Here is an 18,267-nt window from a genome sequence, read left to right on the forward strand (position 1 = left end):
GATATGTGTACCTTCATGTTCATTATGGCATTTATTTACAGTAGCCAAGACATGGAAACAGCTTAAGTATCCATTGATAGAGGAATGGATTAAAAAAATGTGATATATATACAGATGAGTATTATTTAGCTATAAAAAATGAAATATTGCCATTTGTGAGAACATGATGGGACCTTGAAGGCATTATGCTAAAGTGAAATAATGCTAAACATTATGGTTTTTTTCTTTAAACATTATATTAAAGTGAAACCCCAGTGAGTCCTGCTGAGTCCCTCACTCTTCTTTCCTGCTGGGGGTGGGGCGTCAGGCCAGGCAGGCTGGCTGTGGGTGTTTGGGACAAGGGCTGTCTTCTAAATTTTTGTATTGTTGGGGTGCCTGAGTAGCTTAGTCGGTTAAACACCCAACTTCGGCTCTGGTCATAATGTCACGGTTTGTGAGTTTGAGCCCTGTGTCAGGCTTTGTACTGACAGCTCAGAGCCTGGAGCTTCAGATTCTGTCTCCCTCTCTCTCTGCCTCTCACCCATTCGCGTGCTCTCTCTCTCAAATAAACATTAAACACTTTTTTAAATTTTTATATTGTTGTTTTTATTATTTGTAATTTAAACCCAGGGCCTGGCACAGTTGTCTTCTTCCAACCAGAGGAAGAAGACCCTGGCTTTGTCTTCCCTCTTGGTGGAGGGGAGTTGGGGGACCTGCCACCTCAGCAGCCACCAAGACTGAGAGTCCATCCTGGCCTGGGCCAGAGCAGGGAAATTGGTCTCCCCAAACCCACCTAGACTCCATGACCTTTGATAGCCGAAACAGCTCCTGTGTCAGCCCTCAAGGCCTCACCTTCAAGACCCCGCCCCGTGAGGCCATCCAGCCTCTGGACCCTGTTCCTGCAGGAGCCCTAACCCTACCCAAGGTCCGGCTGTCTGCAAAGGCTTGTAGCCCCTGTAGGGCCCTGGCCCCTTCTCCACCTGTAGGCAGGGATAGAGCAAATGTTTGTATGATTTTTTAAAAAAGAACAAAAACAGAAAACAAGTACTGTATGCTCCCTCTTATGTGCTGGATCTAAATAAATTTAAAAGTCACACAAACGAAGCTCCTAGTTACAGAGAGCAGATTGGTGGTGGTAGGGGAGTGGGGCGGAGGATGAGAGAAATGAGGGAACTGTTGTTTGGTGGTTTTGTTTGTTCTTTTTAATTTAAATGAGTGTTAAGATAGAAATTGTGCCTTAAGATGCAACATAACTATTGGATGGACAAATCTGAGATAGGCCCTTTAAAAAAAAAAAAAAAGGAAGGGCACCTGACTGGCTCAGTTGGAAGAGTATGCAACTCTTGATCTCCAGGTCATGAGTTCGAGCCCCACATTGGGTGTAGCGATTACTTAGATAAATACAACTTTAAGGAAAAGGAAAAAAAGAAAAATGGGTAAGATACTTGAACATCCATTGCCTAAAGATGATACCTGAATGACCTATAAATAAATGAAAAGGTACTCAACCTCACTAGTCATCAGGGAAATGGAAATGAAAACCTCAGTGATTCACCATTAGATAAATTGCCAAAATTCTAAAGACTGATGGTTTCAGTACCAAGTATTGATGTGAATATGGAATAGGAGAAATTTCATGCATTGATGGTAATAATGTAAATGTTACTACTTTTGAAGCTGCTTGGCATTATGTACTAAAGCTGAACATAAGCACAATACGTGTTACAACCATTTCACTTCCAGATATTTATTTTCTCAACTGGAATGTTTATGTGTCACTTCAAGAATGTTTATAGCAGCTTATTTTAATAGCCCTGTGAGTGAAAGGTTAATAAAACCTTTTCCCTTTCTTCATGCAAATTTGAATTCTACTATGTAACTCAGTTTTCTGGTAACATGGTAGGAGTAAAATACCCACTAAGCTGGGGCGCCTGGGTGGCTCAGTCGGTTGGGCCTCCGACTTGGGCTCAGGTCAGATCTCACGTTCGTGGGTTCGAGCCCCGCGTCGGGCTCTGTGCTGACAGCCAGCTCAGAGCCTGGAGCCTGCTTCTGGTTCTGTGTCTCCTTCTCTCTCTGCCCCTCCTCCTCTCATGCTCTGTCTCTCTCTGTATAAAAAATAAATAAAACATTTAAAAAAAATTAAAAAAAAATACCCACTAAGCTTCAAGGCAGTATAGCTGAAGATGAAAATGACCCTAGTTGGTAAATTCTGTTTGGACCCAAAAGAACTGTAAGTGAATTATAATTACTCGATAGGGATGCCATATTTGGGCTTCCCTGATGTGGTGACTCATACCTGAGTGTGTCCCTTGCAGAGACCCTGAAAGCTGTTCCCAGAGGGTTGTTATAAGAGATAGTGGCTCCCATGGGGCATGCGTCGTCTAAGCCACGCTTCTTCCCAGTGCCCATTTTGAGTCTTGTCTTCTCACACCTGAGCTATTTTGTGGAGAGAACATCCCTCCAGATGGCTGAGCAGACTGCCACCAGGATTTCCCTGGCACATTCGATGCCATCCTGGCGACAGTGTGGTTCCTGTCTTTTATCTAGCCTACTCCTTTCCACAGAACTCCACACTCCCAACTGCTGACTTCACATTTTTACTCTGCCTCATAGTCATTTCTAGAACCAGACTCTTTATTTTTCCAGTAGAGATTGGGGATTAACTGGTAATGACCATGGTGAAAAATAGGCCCATGAAATAAATGACTGTTAACTCTATAATAGACTATAAGTAGAAAGAACAGAATGATAATGTTCTGTAGGGCTCAGTGTGTGTACTTAGGTACGTCATCAATAATGTACCTATACTGACCATCTGTACATTATGATTTACCTGTATTGGGAGGATTGAGATCAAGAAGAAACATATAAAAGTTTATTCCTTATCTTTTACAGTATAAAGCTATTATAGAATATTATAGAATATCTAAAACTAACAAATCAAGAAATGGTAATTAGGTAGTTTAAAATTGTAGAGATAATTACTATAAAAAAACTAAAGAAATTTGAAGTATTTATTTATGAGGAATTGGTAGGACTTCAGAAAATGACTTTTCAGCAAACTACTTGTTTTGATTTTTTTTAACTACCTTTGTAGAACTATTCAACTAAACAACTTAGATTTAAAAGTTGTAAAATGAATAGGAAGTAGATAAAATGAGCTATACATACTTTCAAGGAGCTTGGCTGTGAAGAAAGATTTTTGCTTCACCCTCCACACCCAGAGCTTGTCATTATCCTAAATATCTCAGATACATCCCATCTTCCTCCATCCAGCAGTGCATGGCTTTTAGCTGGTAAAATGACCAGTGTAACTTGGTCATTATTTCCCACACTTGCCCGTCCTCCACATTTCACTGTGCCATTTTCTTCCTTTATATTCCCATAATATCTTCTGCATGCATCTGGTATCAGATTTACCACACTATATCTTTGCTTATTTTCTTCTCAGTCGACTTTTTCAAATATTTTGGCTCCTTTGGTTGAGCCACTTGAATACTGCGACAGAGGCTTTTTTCTTCACCTCAATTTTGTCACCTAGCAGGATTCCAGGTTAGAGTAGTTACTCAATATGTGTCTGGGAGAGGGAGATGGGTATGTAGATGAATTAAAAATAAATACCTTATGTTTAAGAAAGTTGAAGCTGAAATGCATTCTGCTAATCGAAAGCACTTACTGTCATTTGCAGCTATTTTTCTTAGTTGATAATAACCACTCAGGAGAGGACATTTGTCAAGTATGGAATGAGTAATCCGCTGTCAGTAATGAAGTGCAATGTGTGTTTGTTTTCTAAAGGAAAAGATAGTGCTGGCAACCTGTGCTGAATTCCCTTTCTAGAGTAGTAATCATTATTAGGTCTTATTCAAAATAAAAAAGCAAGAGAGTGCCTGGGTGGTTCACTTAATTATCTCATGGTTCATGGGTTTGTGCCTCACGTCGGGCTCTGCACTGACAACATGGAGCCTGCTTGGGATTCTCTCTCCATCTCTCTCTGCCCCTCACCCCTGCAAAAGAAATAAACTTTTTTCTCTAAATGTTTATTTAAGGAATGCAAAGCGGGTTCTGTGCTGACACCAGCAAGCCCCTTGCAGGGATCAAACTCTAGAACCATGAGATCGTGACACAAACCAAAGTCACGCTCAACTGACAGAGCCGCCCAGATGCCCCAATAAATAAAACGTAAAAGAACAAGAAATAAATTAATGCTTGCCAAAGGTTGGGAGCAGGAAGGGTGAGGAGTGACAAAATGGGTGTGGGGTTTCTACTTGGGGTGATGAGCATGCCCTAGAATTAGAAAATTGTGATGTTGCACCACTTGTGAATACACTGAAAACTACTGAATTGTACACTTTTAAATGGTGGCTATTATAGTATGTGAATTCTCTCTCAAAGAAAAAGAAAGAAAAATGAAGGATGGGAGGTTCCAAATTAAAAGTTAAAGACATTTCAGAATATCTAAGTGATTATTTAAATGGCTTTGACAAAAAGGAATTTCTAGCCCATCACATGACATCAGTGTTTGCATAAAAGTAAGGAAGCACTCTGTCGTTTGTATTTTATAATTCTTCTGTCATTTGTTGCTGTTTACTCTAAATCCTTGAGCTACCAGACAACTTTTCTTTCTTGCTTTCTTGTCTTTCCTTTCTTTTCCTTTCCTTCCTTTATCTTTCTTTTCTTTCTTTCGCTCCCTCCCTTTCTTTCTTTTTTTGTATTTTCTTTATTATTTTGTATTATATTACACTATTGTAATCATTTTTATATGAATATTTTTGGGTTGTGGAACGAATCCTCTGAGTTTCCATTATTTCTTTATTTTTTAAAATTTATTATTTTAATTTACATTCAAGTTAGTTAGCATCTAGTGCAACAATGATTTCAGGAGTAGATTTCTTACTGCCCCTTACCCATTTAGCCTATCCTCCCTCCCAGAACCCCTCCAGTACCCTTGTTTGTTCTCCATATTTAAGAGTCTCTTATGTTTTGTCCCCCTCTCTGTTAATTATTTTTGCTTCCCTTCCCTTATATTCATCTGTTTTGTATTTTAAACTCCTCATATGAGTGAAGTCATAGGATATTTGTCTTTCTCCGACTAATTTCACTTAGTATAATATCCTCCAGTTCCATCCACATAGTTGCAAATGGCAAGATTTCATTCTTTTTGATTGCCGAGTAGTACTCCATTGTGTGTGTGTGTGTGTGTGTGTGTGTGTGTGTGTGTGTGTGTGTACACATACCATGTTTTCTTTATCCATTCATCCAACAACAGACATTTGGGCTCTTTCTATACTTTGGCTGCTGTTGATAGTGCTGCTATAAACCTTGGGGTGCATGTGCCCCTTCAAAACAGTGTACCTGTATCCTTTGGATAAATACCTAATAGTGCAATTGCTGGGTCAGAGGGTAGTTCCTTTTTAATTTTTAGGAACCTCCATACTGTTTTCCAGAGTGACTGCACCAGCATTCCAATCTTTCTTAATGAAAGAACCGGCACTGAGTCCGCTACAAGTTACTCAATGAAGAGGAAAAATTTTAATATGTCTTTGGTTAGATGTACATACAGAATATTAGAATGTTCTTAATTTTAAAAGAAGAATGTTGCTTTAATTTTAAAACATTAAATTTAATGACCAAGTAGTACTGACTGAATTATACATAATTGTAAAATGTATTTGTATAAATTCTAACTTTGTCTTTTGATTCACCTGATTCATCTTTGCTTGTGAGGAGCCAGGAAGCCCAAGATTTCTTCTCTTAGAGCTGGGCTTCTGCTGTACCCTTCTCAGTTCGGCCTCAAAGGTCCTGTTGTTTGAACTTGCCACTCATGGTATAAGTTTGTTCTTTTGTTTATGTAGTTAACAAATATTTTTTGATACCTATGTGTTCCATCAGTCCCCCTTCGGGGCCCCGGACATGCACCATGCTGAACAAGGCAGAAGTTCGTCCTCTTAAGAGCTTTTATTATAGATGATGGCCAGATTCTACTCGTTTTTTTTCTAAAAACTCACTTATTGATAAGAGTTGAGAGATTAGAGCTTGGTTTTTTTTTTGAGAAGAGATGAAATCCTACTCCTATTTCATATTTTATTTATTCACAAAATTTTCTAAAGAAAATGTTATAGTACTCCTATACAGAATTAACGGATTATTTCTAATCCATGTTGTTCCTAACACAGGTTGTATAAGCGTCTGTTCATCTTCTAAAAAGCAGATCTGATCATGTCACTCCCTTTCCCTTCAGTGACTCCTCGTTACTCTCACATTGAAGCACAGACATAGCTTATTAGGGCTTTATGATCTGACCCAGGCCTCCCTTTCCAGAGTCAGTCTTCCATTGAAGTTGGCTTCCTCTGACATGCTCTGCATCACTTTCAGTGAGGTTCTGTGCATGCTATTTCCTTTACCTAATAGTCTTCTCTTTACCCCTTCACTATGGCTAACTGCTGGTCTTTCAGGTTTCATCTTATATAACACTTTCTATGATAAACTGTACTGGACCAAACGCCCCAACGCAGTCTGGGGTATTCCTCCCCTGTACTGCTGTGGTACCTTATGTTGCTGTTAATCAAATAATAGTACTTTGCCATTGACCATAGCCACCACTGGATGGTCTTTGTCTTTCTCCTCTTGTTTTAACTCCTAGCTCCTAATACATTAAATATTGGCACACCTTTTTTTTTTTTAATTTCCTCTAATACCCTATGAAGACCTTGAGTTTAGACTGTGTGTGGTATGTCATAAGTGCTAAGCAAATGTTTGAGTGAATCAGTGAGTACTATTGATTGGATTGTTTAGTCTTGGAGTATAGCAAAGAGGAAGGCTTGTGAACTGCTTCTCCCTCTCTCAATCTCTTCATTTTCAACATCATATAAAGTCCCCGCTCTGTCTCTCCATCTGAGCTCCTTTTGGCTACTTTTCAGAAATTGTGTCATATATTGAAAATTTTTAAGTTAAACCTTCAAAGGTAAGGTAATATTCAGCCCTCACCCATGAATAGTAATGGCTTTAGATATTTTGTAGTTTAAAGCATGTCTAAACAATTGTGTAAAGTAGACCTTAGCATGTATATGTCAAGACAAGGGAGAGTTTTAAAGGAATAAAGATAGTTAGACCTGGAATCTAGACTCTGGACATCTCCCCTTTATAAAACTGATCTGTGAAAGCACTGTAGATTGTGAAATCTGTAACTAAACCCACCAAATCTGAGTTTTGGAGTAATACTTTTAATAGGTTTAATAAAATTTAGCTTGTACAGCCCTATTAATGTTTTCTCTGAAAACCATACCAGGGATTTTAATTGCAATTTTTTCTTGACTTAAAAAAGCACATAGCCTGACGTGGGGCTCAAACTCACAAGCCGAGCCATGAGATCATGACCTGAGTTGAAGTCAGACCAGCTGAGCCATCTAGGCACCCCTGTCTTTTTTTTTTAAGAGAGAGAGCATGGGTGCATGTGCCCACACAAGCAGGGAAGGGGCAGAGAGGAGAGACAGAACCCCAAGAAGGCTCTGAGCCATCAGCACAGATCCTGATGTGGGGCTAAGACTTACCAACTGTGAGATCATGACCTGAGCCGAAAGTAAGAGTAGGACCCTTAACCAGCTGAGCCACCCAGGCACCCCCAGTTTTTTCTTTTATCTATAAACAAAATGACATTTTTACCTTTTCTTTTTTTTTTTTAAGATTTAATTTTTTTAAATAATCTCTCAACGCCTGGGTGGCTCAGTCGGTTAAGCCTCCAACTTTGGCTCAGGTCAGATCTCACATTCATGGGTTTGAGCCCCGCGTCGGGCTCTGTGCTGACAGCTAGCTCCGAGCCTGGAGCCTGCTTCCTGTTCTGTGTCTCCTTCTCTCTCTGACCCTCCCCCTCTCATGCTCTGTCTCTCTCTGTATCAAAAGTAAATAAAACATTTAAAAAAATATTTAAGTAATCTCTCTACCCAATGTGGGGCTCAAACTCAAAACCCTAAGACCAGGAGTTATATGTTTTACTGACTGAGCCAGCCAGGCACCTCTCTTACCTTACTTTTCATTAACTGAATATGCTTTTATCTGACCCTATTTAATGGACTTTTATCACTTACAGTAACCATTACTATCCTAACTGCAGTGTTGTTTTTTGTTTTTTTCTCTTATATCTAGTTATTGTGGAATTACAAGCTGAATCTAACTACGGACCCCAAATTTGAATCTGTGGCCAGAGAGGTTTGCAAATCTACCATATCAGAGGTAGGTTGTAAAAGAATATTGTGGGTATTTAATGGTTTAGAAGAAAAAATTACATCTGTTGACCAGACCAGTCATTAAGGGAGGAATGATTGACTCAGTTACTTTAATTGTCTTGGAATTCACATCTGTATTGTCTGAGAGAGGCCACAGCGGCAGTGGGAGTGTAACTAGCCTCCTTTGTTTGTTAACATTCACCTACAGTTATAGTAGGATGCTGTTGATTCAGACACCTTGGAAATCGAGCTCCGTTGGTCCCCAGACGGAAGACACAACTGCTTCTGTCATCAGTGCTGCGCTCAACACTTTTTACAATCTGCTGATGTCTGAAGCGTGTCAGAATGATCTCCCCAAGAGGCTTTTCAGCATTTCTGAGTTATGCATTTGGATCAGTAATAGGGGTTAGCATTAAAAAGGTTATTGAAAGTATTATGTATGTTGTTATAGTTGGATGTTGAGTATAAAAGCAAAAATAATTAATGAAAATCGTATGGCATTGTACAGATGCTAATTGGGGAAACTTTTCAACTGTCTTGATTCAGTGTGAATAACAAATGATATTAGTGAAAATTGTGGTATTGCTATTTTTATTTTATTTTTTGGAATCAGTGATAGAAATTTAAAAAAAACAGAATTCTGCATACTGATGTATAAGAATCACAATGAACAGTTGCTGTTTTTTCCAACTCAAAGTTAATAAATATACATCTTGCAACATCTAGATCTCTCCTCAAACTACCCTACTGATGACGTAATTCAGGATCCCTCTCTTATGGAAGACCCTATTCCAACCAGACTAGCCCTCAGCTTTTGTTCCTCAATTGCATCATTTGGGGACCCTGTTGTAGAACCTTTTTTCTTCCTCAAACCTTTTAATACTGGATCCGATATGTTTTATTCTTTTAAAGCAGTTACCGTTTTTCATATTTCCCTTGGGGCTCCAGAATAGAATAGCGTGTCTTTGGAAACGTTGGGCTTTGGCTTTAGTGTTGTGCACGTCATACTCCGTTAGCTAGCTATATGGTTAGCTGTATCTCCCAGTTTAGTTGCCCTGTGGAAATTTTGCTCAGTCTCTGCAGATTCATCAGAGTAATCTCACTCTTGGCTGGCTTATAAAAGATATATATACGTGTAATGGGTTTTCTTGTAATGTGTGTGTAATGAGGGTCCTCTTGCAACCTTTTGGGGTATTATGGTTTTGTCAAAGATTTCAAGTAAAAAAGGGAATTTATCCCTCCCCAGAGGGAGATTATACTGGAGTCAGGAAAATTAAATATCAGGAAGAACATAGTTGCCAAAACGTTTCATTCTACATCTTCCTCCTATCCTCTTTCTTGCAGTCCTGTTTGCTAGGAGAAAAACAGCATCACAAGAATACCTATAAATTGCAAACCAAACTTTTTATTTACTCTCCAGCATTTAGCCAAATACTTCCCACTTCCCGCTTTCCTCCTGCTTCATGTCAAAACAGTGACAGCAACAGTTTTCTAATGGTACCTTATGAACCAGCCACTTCAGAGTTTACTCCCATTTACAAATATGTTGATGATTTCAGTGCTGTTCTTGCTGTTAATCATAGAAATTTTCCTTCTGTCTTATTAAACTTCTAACCAATGGAATGGTTGAAGGAAAGCATAATCTTTTAATTCAAACACTATGCCCTTTTGTAATTCGTGGTGAACTAAAATACAAATATATATTAAGTCTCTGTGTTTCAGTAAAATCTCAAGTGATTAAAGCTAAATACACATTTATTTTCTTATTGAGGCTTCAATTCAAAATGTGCTCCTGGCTTTTCTTCAGATTTGTAAACTTGATTGCCCAGTGTAAGAGCGGTATTGAACTCTTGCACTTCATTAAGTTTTAAAACCCAGGTGTCTGCCACTAATTTTGTGTTCTTACACAGGGTTTTTTCATTGGTTGAATTATAAATGCTCAGGATTTCAGGCAGCTATTCCTTCTTTCACTTTTGAAACTTTTATTTTGCTCAAAAACAAAACAAGCCTTTTCCTGGAAATATATTCATGGCCCTCTTTTTCAGTCGTCTCCAAAAAAAAAAAAAAAGCTCAGGGTTATGTTGAAAGAGTTGCATTCATCTTGATTGTTGAAGATCTCTGCTGCCTCTTGAAGCCAGAGTGAGACTATTTACTTAAATTCTCAAGTTTGCTGCTTTAAACGTAAACAGTCTTCTGTCCTGAACTGAGTGTTTGACTTGGTCTGGATTTGACATAAGAATTAGACTTGAAGAGACCCAGTGGGCTCTGGGGTGATGGGTGTGTGGTGTATCCTTCACCCAGCACCTTCTGGAAAGGGAAAGTGTATTTGTTTTGCCCTCTATACTTATTTACCATAGGTGGTGTGATAGTAGAGAATTGTCTCTTTTGGTTGCAAAAATCCAATAAGACATTCTCTTCTCATTTATATTAAAAATAGACGTTTACATTTGGATGTAAAAAGCATTTGCACTCTTGTCAGAACTACCGTTTTTGTTTGTTTTTAATTTCTTCAAATGCAGTAGGGTTTTTCCAAACAACCTTCCCCATTTTATAATTCAAGCTTAGACCCAATAAGTAGATTTTATTTTTATGCCTGAATTTCAGCATTTTTTGGCTCGTTTGCTTCATTAGCACTTGTGGTTTGCGATGCACTCTGTAGGAACACTAACCATGTGGAATTACTCTGTGTTTGCTCTGCTAGAACATGTTGTCTGAACCACCCAAATTAGATTTGTAGTGGCTTTCCCCTTCTCAGACTTCTGTGAGACTACACTGAGTGAGCATCATTTTAAACATGTTTCTGTTCCAGACCACAGTGGTGAAACTGGGATTCTACTAAGTTCAAAAACACATGTCAAAATCCACAGTTAGTTCAGAACACATTAATGTCATGTCAGAAAGTAATATTATACCTTACTGCCTCCCTCCTTTTGGCCATTAGGTTTCCCTAATAATAATAGTCTGCTGTGTAGCTTGGCTTGGGACATGGCACTAGACTTCAGTTCTGCACCTGTTTTCCAGACCTGTTTCACAGATTAATCTCCTCACTCTTCATTGCCTTCTCAGTGTAGATAAAGGGACTTTTCAGTAGAACCATTCTGAAGCTGTAGATGTTAAAAGATTTTTTATTTATATGTCATTAAAGCTGTAATTATAAAAATTTCTTGCAAAACACATTAATCAGATATTTCCTAGAGGGCACAACAATCTGAATAGGCCTGACGCTATTTTCTTTAAAATAAATGTATTTCTAAGTGTTTTCCTCCTTTTTTCCCAAATACAGAGATGGGAAATCAGTAAGAAAATATCACACATTCTCTCTTCTATAAACGTTGTTTGATATGAGAATAAAATACTTGTGTAAAACAACCACTTTCTTTGGAGCAGATTAAAGAATGTGCTGATGAACCAGTCGGAAAAGGTTACTTGGTTTCCTGCTTGGTGGATCACCGAGGCAATATCACTGAATACCAGTGTCACCAATACATCACCAAAATGACAGCCATCATTTTCAGTGATTACCGTCTAATCTGTGGCTTCATGGATGACTGCAAAAATGACATCAACATCCTGAAATGTGGCAGCATTCGGCTTGGAGAAAAGGTATCTTCTATACTGGCTTCACCAAAGGGAGCCTACAGACTTGGTGAATGTAAAGTTTTGTGTAACTGGCATGAGAAAACTTGAGGGCTGGAGATGGCCTTAAAGTGGAGGTCCAGACAGCCCCCAGATCTAAGGCCCATTAACCTGTGAATGCATTTCATTTGTGTGTGTTTCAGTACTGCATGGGGGAGCAGAGGAATTAATATCGGCTAAGAGTAGCGTCATCTTCAAAATACTAAACCAGTTGCCATTAACCTGTAGTGTTCCTTGGCAGAGCATTTTGTAGTCTTGTGGGCAAAGTAGTTGGATTAGAACAGACTTGAATTTTCTTAAAAATGTTTTTTGATGTTTATTTATTTTGAGACAGAGGACGAGCAGGGGAGGGGCAGAGAGAGAGAGAGAGAGAGAGAGAGAGGGAGACACAGAATCTGAAACAGGCTCCAGGCTCTGAGCTGTCAGTGCAGAGCCCAACTCAGGGCTCTAACCCATGAACCACGAGATCATGACCTGAGCCAAAGCCTGACGCTTAACCAACTGAGCCACCCAGGTGCCCCAAGACTTGAATTTTCTAACCTTTCTCTGCATATACCTCATTGCTGCTATAAAAAAAATTAGGAAGCACACTAGTACAAAAGAAGATATTTAAATATTAGAAAAGTTTAAGATACGTAAAAGTACTTACAGTTTCTGAGAAGAAAAGTACTCTATAAATGTGACCTATTGTTATCTTTATCTCAGAAGAACTAGTTTTAGTAAAGATAGCAAAGAAAATACCTAGCTAATTTTTTCTTTCTTAATGATACCTTATCTTACTTTTGTTAATATGAGTCTGTTGTCCAGGAGGTCATAATGAGGTTTGGCCAGGTTTATTCTGAATTTGTTGGCTCAGCAAAATGAAGGAAACTCCTGAGAAGTAACAGCTGCCGAGGAGAGGTGGTCTGAGGCATATGTCTGGCATCAGCTATTAATTGCCACTGCTTACTAATCTGCTCTTTAGGAAATATGATAGAAAACATAAGCCCTTTGTCTCTTTGCCCTCTATTTGTTCATTGCCCGTGGTTTGTGGGCTTCTGTCACTGACAGGGGGCCTGGTGTTAGAATGCTAGAGCTGCACACACCAGTTCAAATGCAGCTTTTAGTGCTGGTTCTTATCTGGCTGTCACCAAATACCCTTTCCTTCCCACACAGGAGGGGCACACGGCTCTGGCCCTTTCACAGGGCACCTCTGAGTTGGTCTTGAGAGCACTGTGAACTTGGCTTACAGCTTTTGGCAGCTAAAGAAAGGCTAGTTTTAATCAAAAAGGCAGATTTTTTTTTTCCTTCCCAGCAGACTCTAGAAATGGCACAAAAGCACTTAAGCTACCCTAATTATTCAGGAAGCTCCTCTGACTTGATTTAGGGTGTGAGAGATTATTTCCAGTTCCATATCTCACTCTTTTTAAAATCTTCACGTAAGTGTCCTCAACACATTTTTAAGGAATCAGTGATGACACTTACTCATATTTGTGATTAGAGGTCCACACCATAGAGTAGACCATTACAATTCACCTCTCTTTGTAGTAGTTTTTCCCATTAACACCAGGGTAGTTGCTGGTTGGCTTCCCTTCTGGCAGTCTGAATTGTCAGTATAAAACCTGCTTTCAACTGCATGAATTACTAAGTCTCAGTGACTGAAAACGATCGCAGAACACAGTAGTACTAGAGTTCAAAGACAGGACCATGAGGACTATTTGTCCAGCTTTGTTAAAATAACAGAAACATTTCTGTGTATCATCAAGCTGCACATTTTTGTATATTTATCTTTTGCTCTTCCTACTGCTTAGGTGAATTTCTGTTTATACCAGATCCCTATCCTAGCATCAAAGACTTTCTGTATTTTGAGGACAAGAAGATAGATTCACGCTTGCACTTGAAAAAGCATGCTCCTTCCTATATAATCCACTCTGGTACTACAGCCAAGTTTAAAAATGAGGGAGGCATGTCTTCAGCCCTTCTTTACGTTTCTTCTTTACTTTTCTGAAGCGAGGTATTTAGATACAAAGATTATCCTGAAAATTAATGAATCTGCTTCTGACCATAGAAGAAAATAGGCTCATCAATTTCACGTTTGTCAGTGAAACTTGCGAATTCCTCTGTGACTGGATCTGAACTGACTGCCTCTAATGGTCAGAGGAAAGGCTTCATGGTTAATCTCTTTGTACCCTGCCTCTGTAGGAATATAGAAAAGTCATGATTTCACAACTATGATTTTTTTCAAAATGTTAATATATATAAATTTGAGAACAAAGACTATACAATTTTTTATAACGTTTATTTTTTTGAGAGCGAGAGAGCATGAGTAGGGGAGGGGCAGAGAGACAGAGAAACAGAATCCGAAGCAGGCTCCACACTGTCAGCACAGAGCCCAATGAGGGGCTTGAATTCACAAACCACGTGACCGTGACCCAAGCCGAAATCTAGAGTTGGATGCCTAATTGACTGAGCCACTCAGGCACCCCAGCAAAGACTATATATTAATAAAAAATTTTTCTGAACAAATACAATTAAAATGAAAGGGCAGATCTTCAAAAGTAAAAGTATAAATGATTTACATCATCTGAAGAAAAAGTACAATGTAGCATCCAATACAGGAACTTAATGATGGAAACGTGCCACTACTTGTACTGCTTGTAGACTTTTTAAGAAGTTATATAATTTTATCATTCCCTACTTTTAACCAACTACTTTGAATAATTTGGACGGTCTTTTTCTCTCTTTATTTAGTAAGGAAGATTTTCCTGTAGATGGTGTGCCAGTGTGTAGTTTACCTCCCTTGGTTTCATTCTTATTCAGTAATTAGCCATACAGTCTTCTTTTCAAATATTTACATACATTTCAGTTCTAAAACTAAAATGGGCTAAACTGAAAAGCTCAGAGACTCGGGGGGAACCAATAAGAATTCTTGAAATATCTTTATTTGAAGATATTATATAAAGTTAAGATGAATGAAAACCTCTAATGGAGATGATGTTATGGCCCAGTACCAATATGTGGTGCTACAATTGCTATGATTATAATTAAATCTTAGATTCCTTAGGGGGTCTTAAACCATGATGCTGCTGCCTTTATTTAAATTCAAGAAGAAGCAAATGGAACCATTAAGAAATATAATAGCCCTAAATAGATAATTTTACTGAGACACAGTTAAAACCATTACAAACCCTGATTATACAGGGAAACACTTAGACTCATTACATGAAAATCATTTCTTTACCCTGTGACCCAGGACTAAAGACTAAATATATATAAATCAAGAGTTGACAATCGGGGCACCTGGGAGGCTCAGTCGGTTAAGTGTTCGACTCTTGCTTTCAGCTCAGGTCATGATCTCACGATTTCATGAGTTTGAGCCCCATGTTGGGCTCTGTGTGCTGACTATGCAGAGCCTGTTTGAGATTCTCTGTCTCCCTCTCTCTGCCCCTGCCTAATACCTCCTCCCCACTCTCTCTTTCTCTTTCTGATTCTCAAAAAAATTTTTTAAGTTGATTATCAGATTATTATTTTTTTTTAATTTTTTTTTAAATGTTTTATTTATTTTGGGTGCAGAGAGAGATAGAGCATGAGAGGGGGAGGGGCAGAGAGAGGGAGACACAGAATCTGAAGCACGCTCCAGGCTCTGAGCTTGCTGTCTGCACAGAGCCCGACGCGGGGCTCGAACCCACAAACGCGAGATCTGACCTGAGCCGAAGCCGGCCGCTCAACCGACTGAGCCACCCAGGCGCCCCTATTTTTATGTTTATATGATTAAGACCTAGTTGCTAGCAGTTATCATGGGCTACTCAACTTTAGTATAGGATCTTGTTTCATAAAACAAGATCATGTTTATAATAATCTCTTACATACTATGAATACTAAGTGACTGAGGCTTTCTGGCCAAGCTTTTGTTATCATAGGTTTGTTTCTCCTTTGGGAAGTGGAACGTATAGACCTTGCTTAAGTGAGCCATAGTCAGACAAACCTGAGTGTCACTCATGATTTAGGAAGAAAAAAATAAGCCTTGTTCCAGATTTCTGGGCTTTGTGTCGACTTTTCTCTCTGTCCTTATCTTTTTGTCACTTGTCTCTTGGAGTTTTGTATATCGATTCAAAATTGCTCTCTGAGAAACCTTCTTGGTTCTCTCGGGTTTTTAAGCACTGGATAAAATCATACAGCTAGTGAGCAAGGTTCAGGTATAGAGAATAGGCATGAGACTCTGCTAGTAGAGTGTGCTTCCAAATCTTCTTTGGGTCAGTAAACCTATTGAAAATTTAGTGAAAGCTGTGAACCCTCCTTAGGAAAAATATACAACATCCACATACAATTTATAGGAATATCCTAGAACCCTAACATCTAGAAAAATAAATGATAGAATGTTAGCTAGGCACCTTTCCTTCTGCAAGTCAAGATAAATTGATAAACTCTAGGCCTGTGTTTACTCCTCTGCACAAGAGATACCACAGCTCTTATCCCCTCTCCACAGGTATAATGGAGAGAACATGGGAGTTTTTCTGAAAATAACACAAGAATTAATACACTACATACAACAAATTGCATTACAACAAAGTAGAAAAAAGAAGTATACAAATTTTTTTGTTGAACTGAAATTTTGCCTGAACCCTGCTTAGTTTTAGGAGTCTTTTTTATTATATACAGATGATTTCATAGACGTGGTATTTTACTCTAACAAGATTGTATGTGTTTAAATAAAAGCATATACTTCCTACTGCTTTGGTTTGCTGTATTTATGGTTATACCTCTCAAGTTTTTGAGGTATATCTTCAGAGTATAGCAGATTAGGACTCTTGAATAGAAAATATTTAGGGGAAATTTCTCATATTTCTAGTGAATGGATGCTTGTAGTTGGCATGGGGATGATGCAATGCACAATTAAAGATAATTGGATGGTTTTAGGAACGCTCTCAAAAACAATTTGTATAAAGGGTGGTAATCTCATTAAATCTCATTAGGATAAATCCAAAACATCAAAGTGTGTATTATGCTACAGATTGTACATATTGGAGTCTTTGTGGATAGTATAGAGTAGAAAAATGAGAAGGAGGGTCTCTGTAACATCTTTTCTCAATGAATTTTGTGGTTTGTTGTTGTTTGCTTTTTCTTCAACTTGACTATTGAGGAAATACCTCACCCTTAGAAGTCGACAAACAGATTTTTACAGTGTTGTTTCAACATTGACTTGAACCATGATCAGAACATGGGGCTAATATAAATTTTTAAAACTTCTCTAACACTTTAAACTTAATTCTGGTTTCTATGTCTTTCTTTTCTTTTCTTTTCTTTAATGTTTATTTTATCTTTGAGAGAGAGCGTGCACAAGCTGGGGAGGGACTGAGAGGGAGGGAGACACAGAATTCAAAGCAGGCTCCATGGCTCCATCCAAGCTGTCAGCATTCACAAGCCGTGAGATCATGACCTGGGCTGAAGTTGGATACTTAACTGAGTGAGCCACCCAGGCGCCCCCTCAGGTTTCTATTTCTAGTGCTAACTTAACTATACTTAAATCTCCCAGGATCTCTCTTCCCTCTTGTAGTACACAAGTATCCCATTCTAACAAGATTGTTGAGGACATTTTCTGTAACTTCCACAGCCTGGTTGGTTCCCAGGGTGCTTGGTTCCTACCTGATTTCTCAGCAGAACATCAATAAGCCAACTGTAGACCGAATTGAGATTTTTTTTTAAGCAAATGATGTTTATTTGAAACTCATTGTGGTAAGAGTTTTACAATATTGGTACCCTTGCTATTTTAGGATGCACATTCACAAGGTGAGGTGGTATCATGCTTGGAAAAGGGCCTGGTGAAGGAAGCGGAAGAGAGAGATCCCAAGATTCAAGTCTCTGAACTCTGCAAGAAAGCCATTCTCCGGGTGGCTGAGCTGTCCTCAGATGACTTTCATCTAGACCGGCATTTATATTTTGCTTGCAGAGATGATCGGGAGCGTTTTTGTGAAAATGTGAGCTCAGAAACTGTTCTTGTCTTTAAATATTTTTTAATACTCTAGTCCAAAATAAAATAAACCACACACTCTCTCATGTACATAAGGTTCTGAAAGGGAAGGTGGAGCTGGTCCCAGGAGAACAGAGAATGATGTTGGGTGTTCAGTCTTGATGACTTAATATCAAGTTAACAGTTGGCTTCTGCCAATCTCCACACATTTTTCCCATTTTGCCTTACTTCTTCATTTAAGTTCTTGGAAGTCTGTTTTATTTATATACAGGAATCCTGTTTTACCATGGAATCCTGTTCATACCTCTTTCATGGCTAAAACTACATATTACATGTTACATGTTTTTGGCTAAGATAAACAAAAAAGCAGGTAGCTAACTTTTAAAACTAAATCCTTAATTACTATCTGCAGGTCTTATAGAAGAACTTACTAACACGTTAAATAGAACACTCTCCATTCCTACAACAAAGAGCTGAGAGGAGCTT

At 38.7% G+C, this 18,267-nt stretch overlaps 1 protein-coding gene across 1 annotated transcript in view; it reads left to right on the forward strand.

The window, feature by feature from the left end:
• Window positions 1-18,267, forward strand: part of GLG1 (golgi glycoprotein 1) — a 150,722-nt gene that overhangs the window by 96,403 nt on the left and 36,052 nt on the right. Inside the window, exons 3-5 of the mRNA XM_029926345.1 lie at window positions 8,119-8,205; window positions 11,586-11,801; window positions 17,585-17,788. Coding sequence (XP_029782205.1) covers window positions 8,119-8,205; window positions 11,586-11,801; window positions 17,585-17,788 — 507 coding nt within the window. The remainder of the gene's footprint in view (window positions 1-8,118; window positions 8,206-11,585; window positions 11,802-17,584; window positions 17,789-18,267) is intronic.

Source organism: Suricata suricatta, chromosome 16 (genome assembly GCF_006229205.1).
Source record: "Suricata suricatta isolate VVHF042 chromosome 16, meerkat_22Aug2017_6uvM2_HiC, whole genome shotgun sequence".
Taxonomy (NCBI): domain Eukaryota; kingdom Metazoa; phylum Chordata; class Mammalia; order Carnivora; family Herpestidae; genus Suricata; species Suricata suricatta.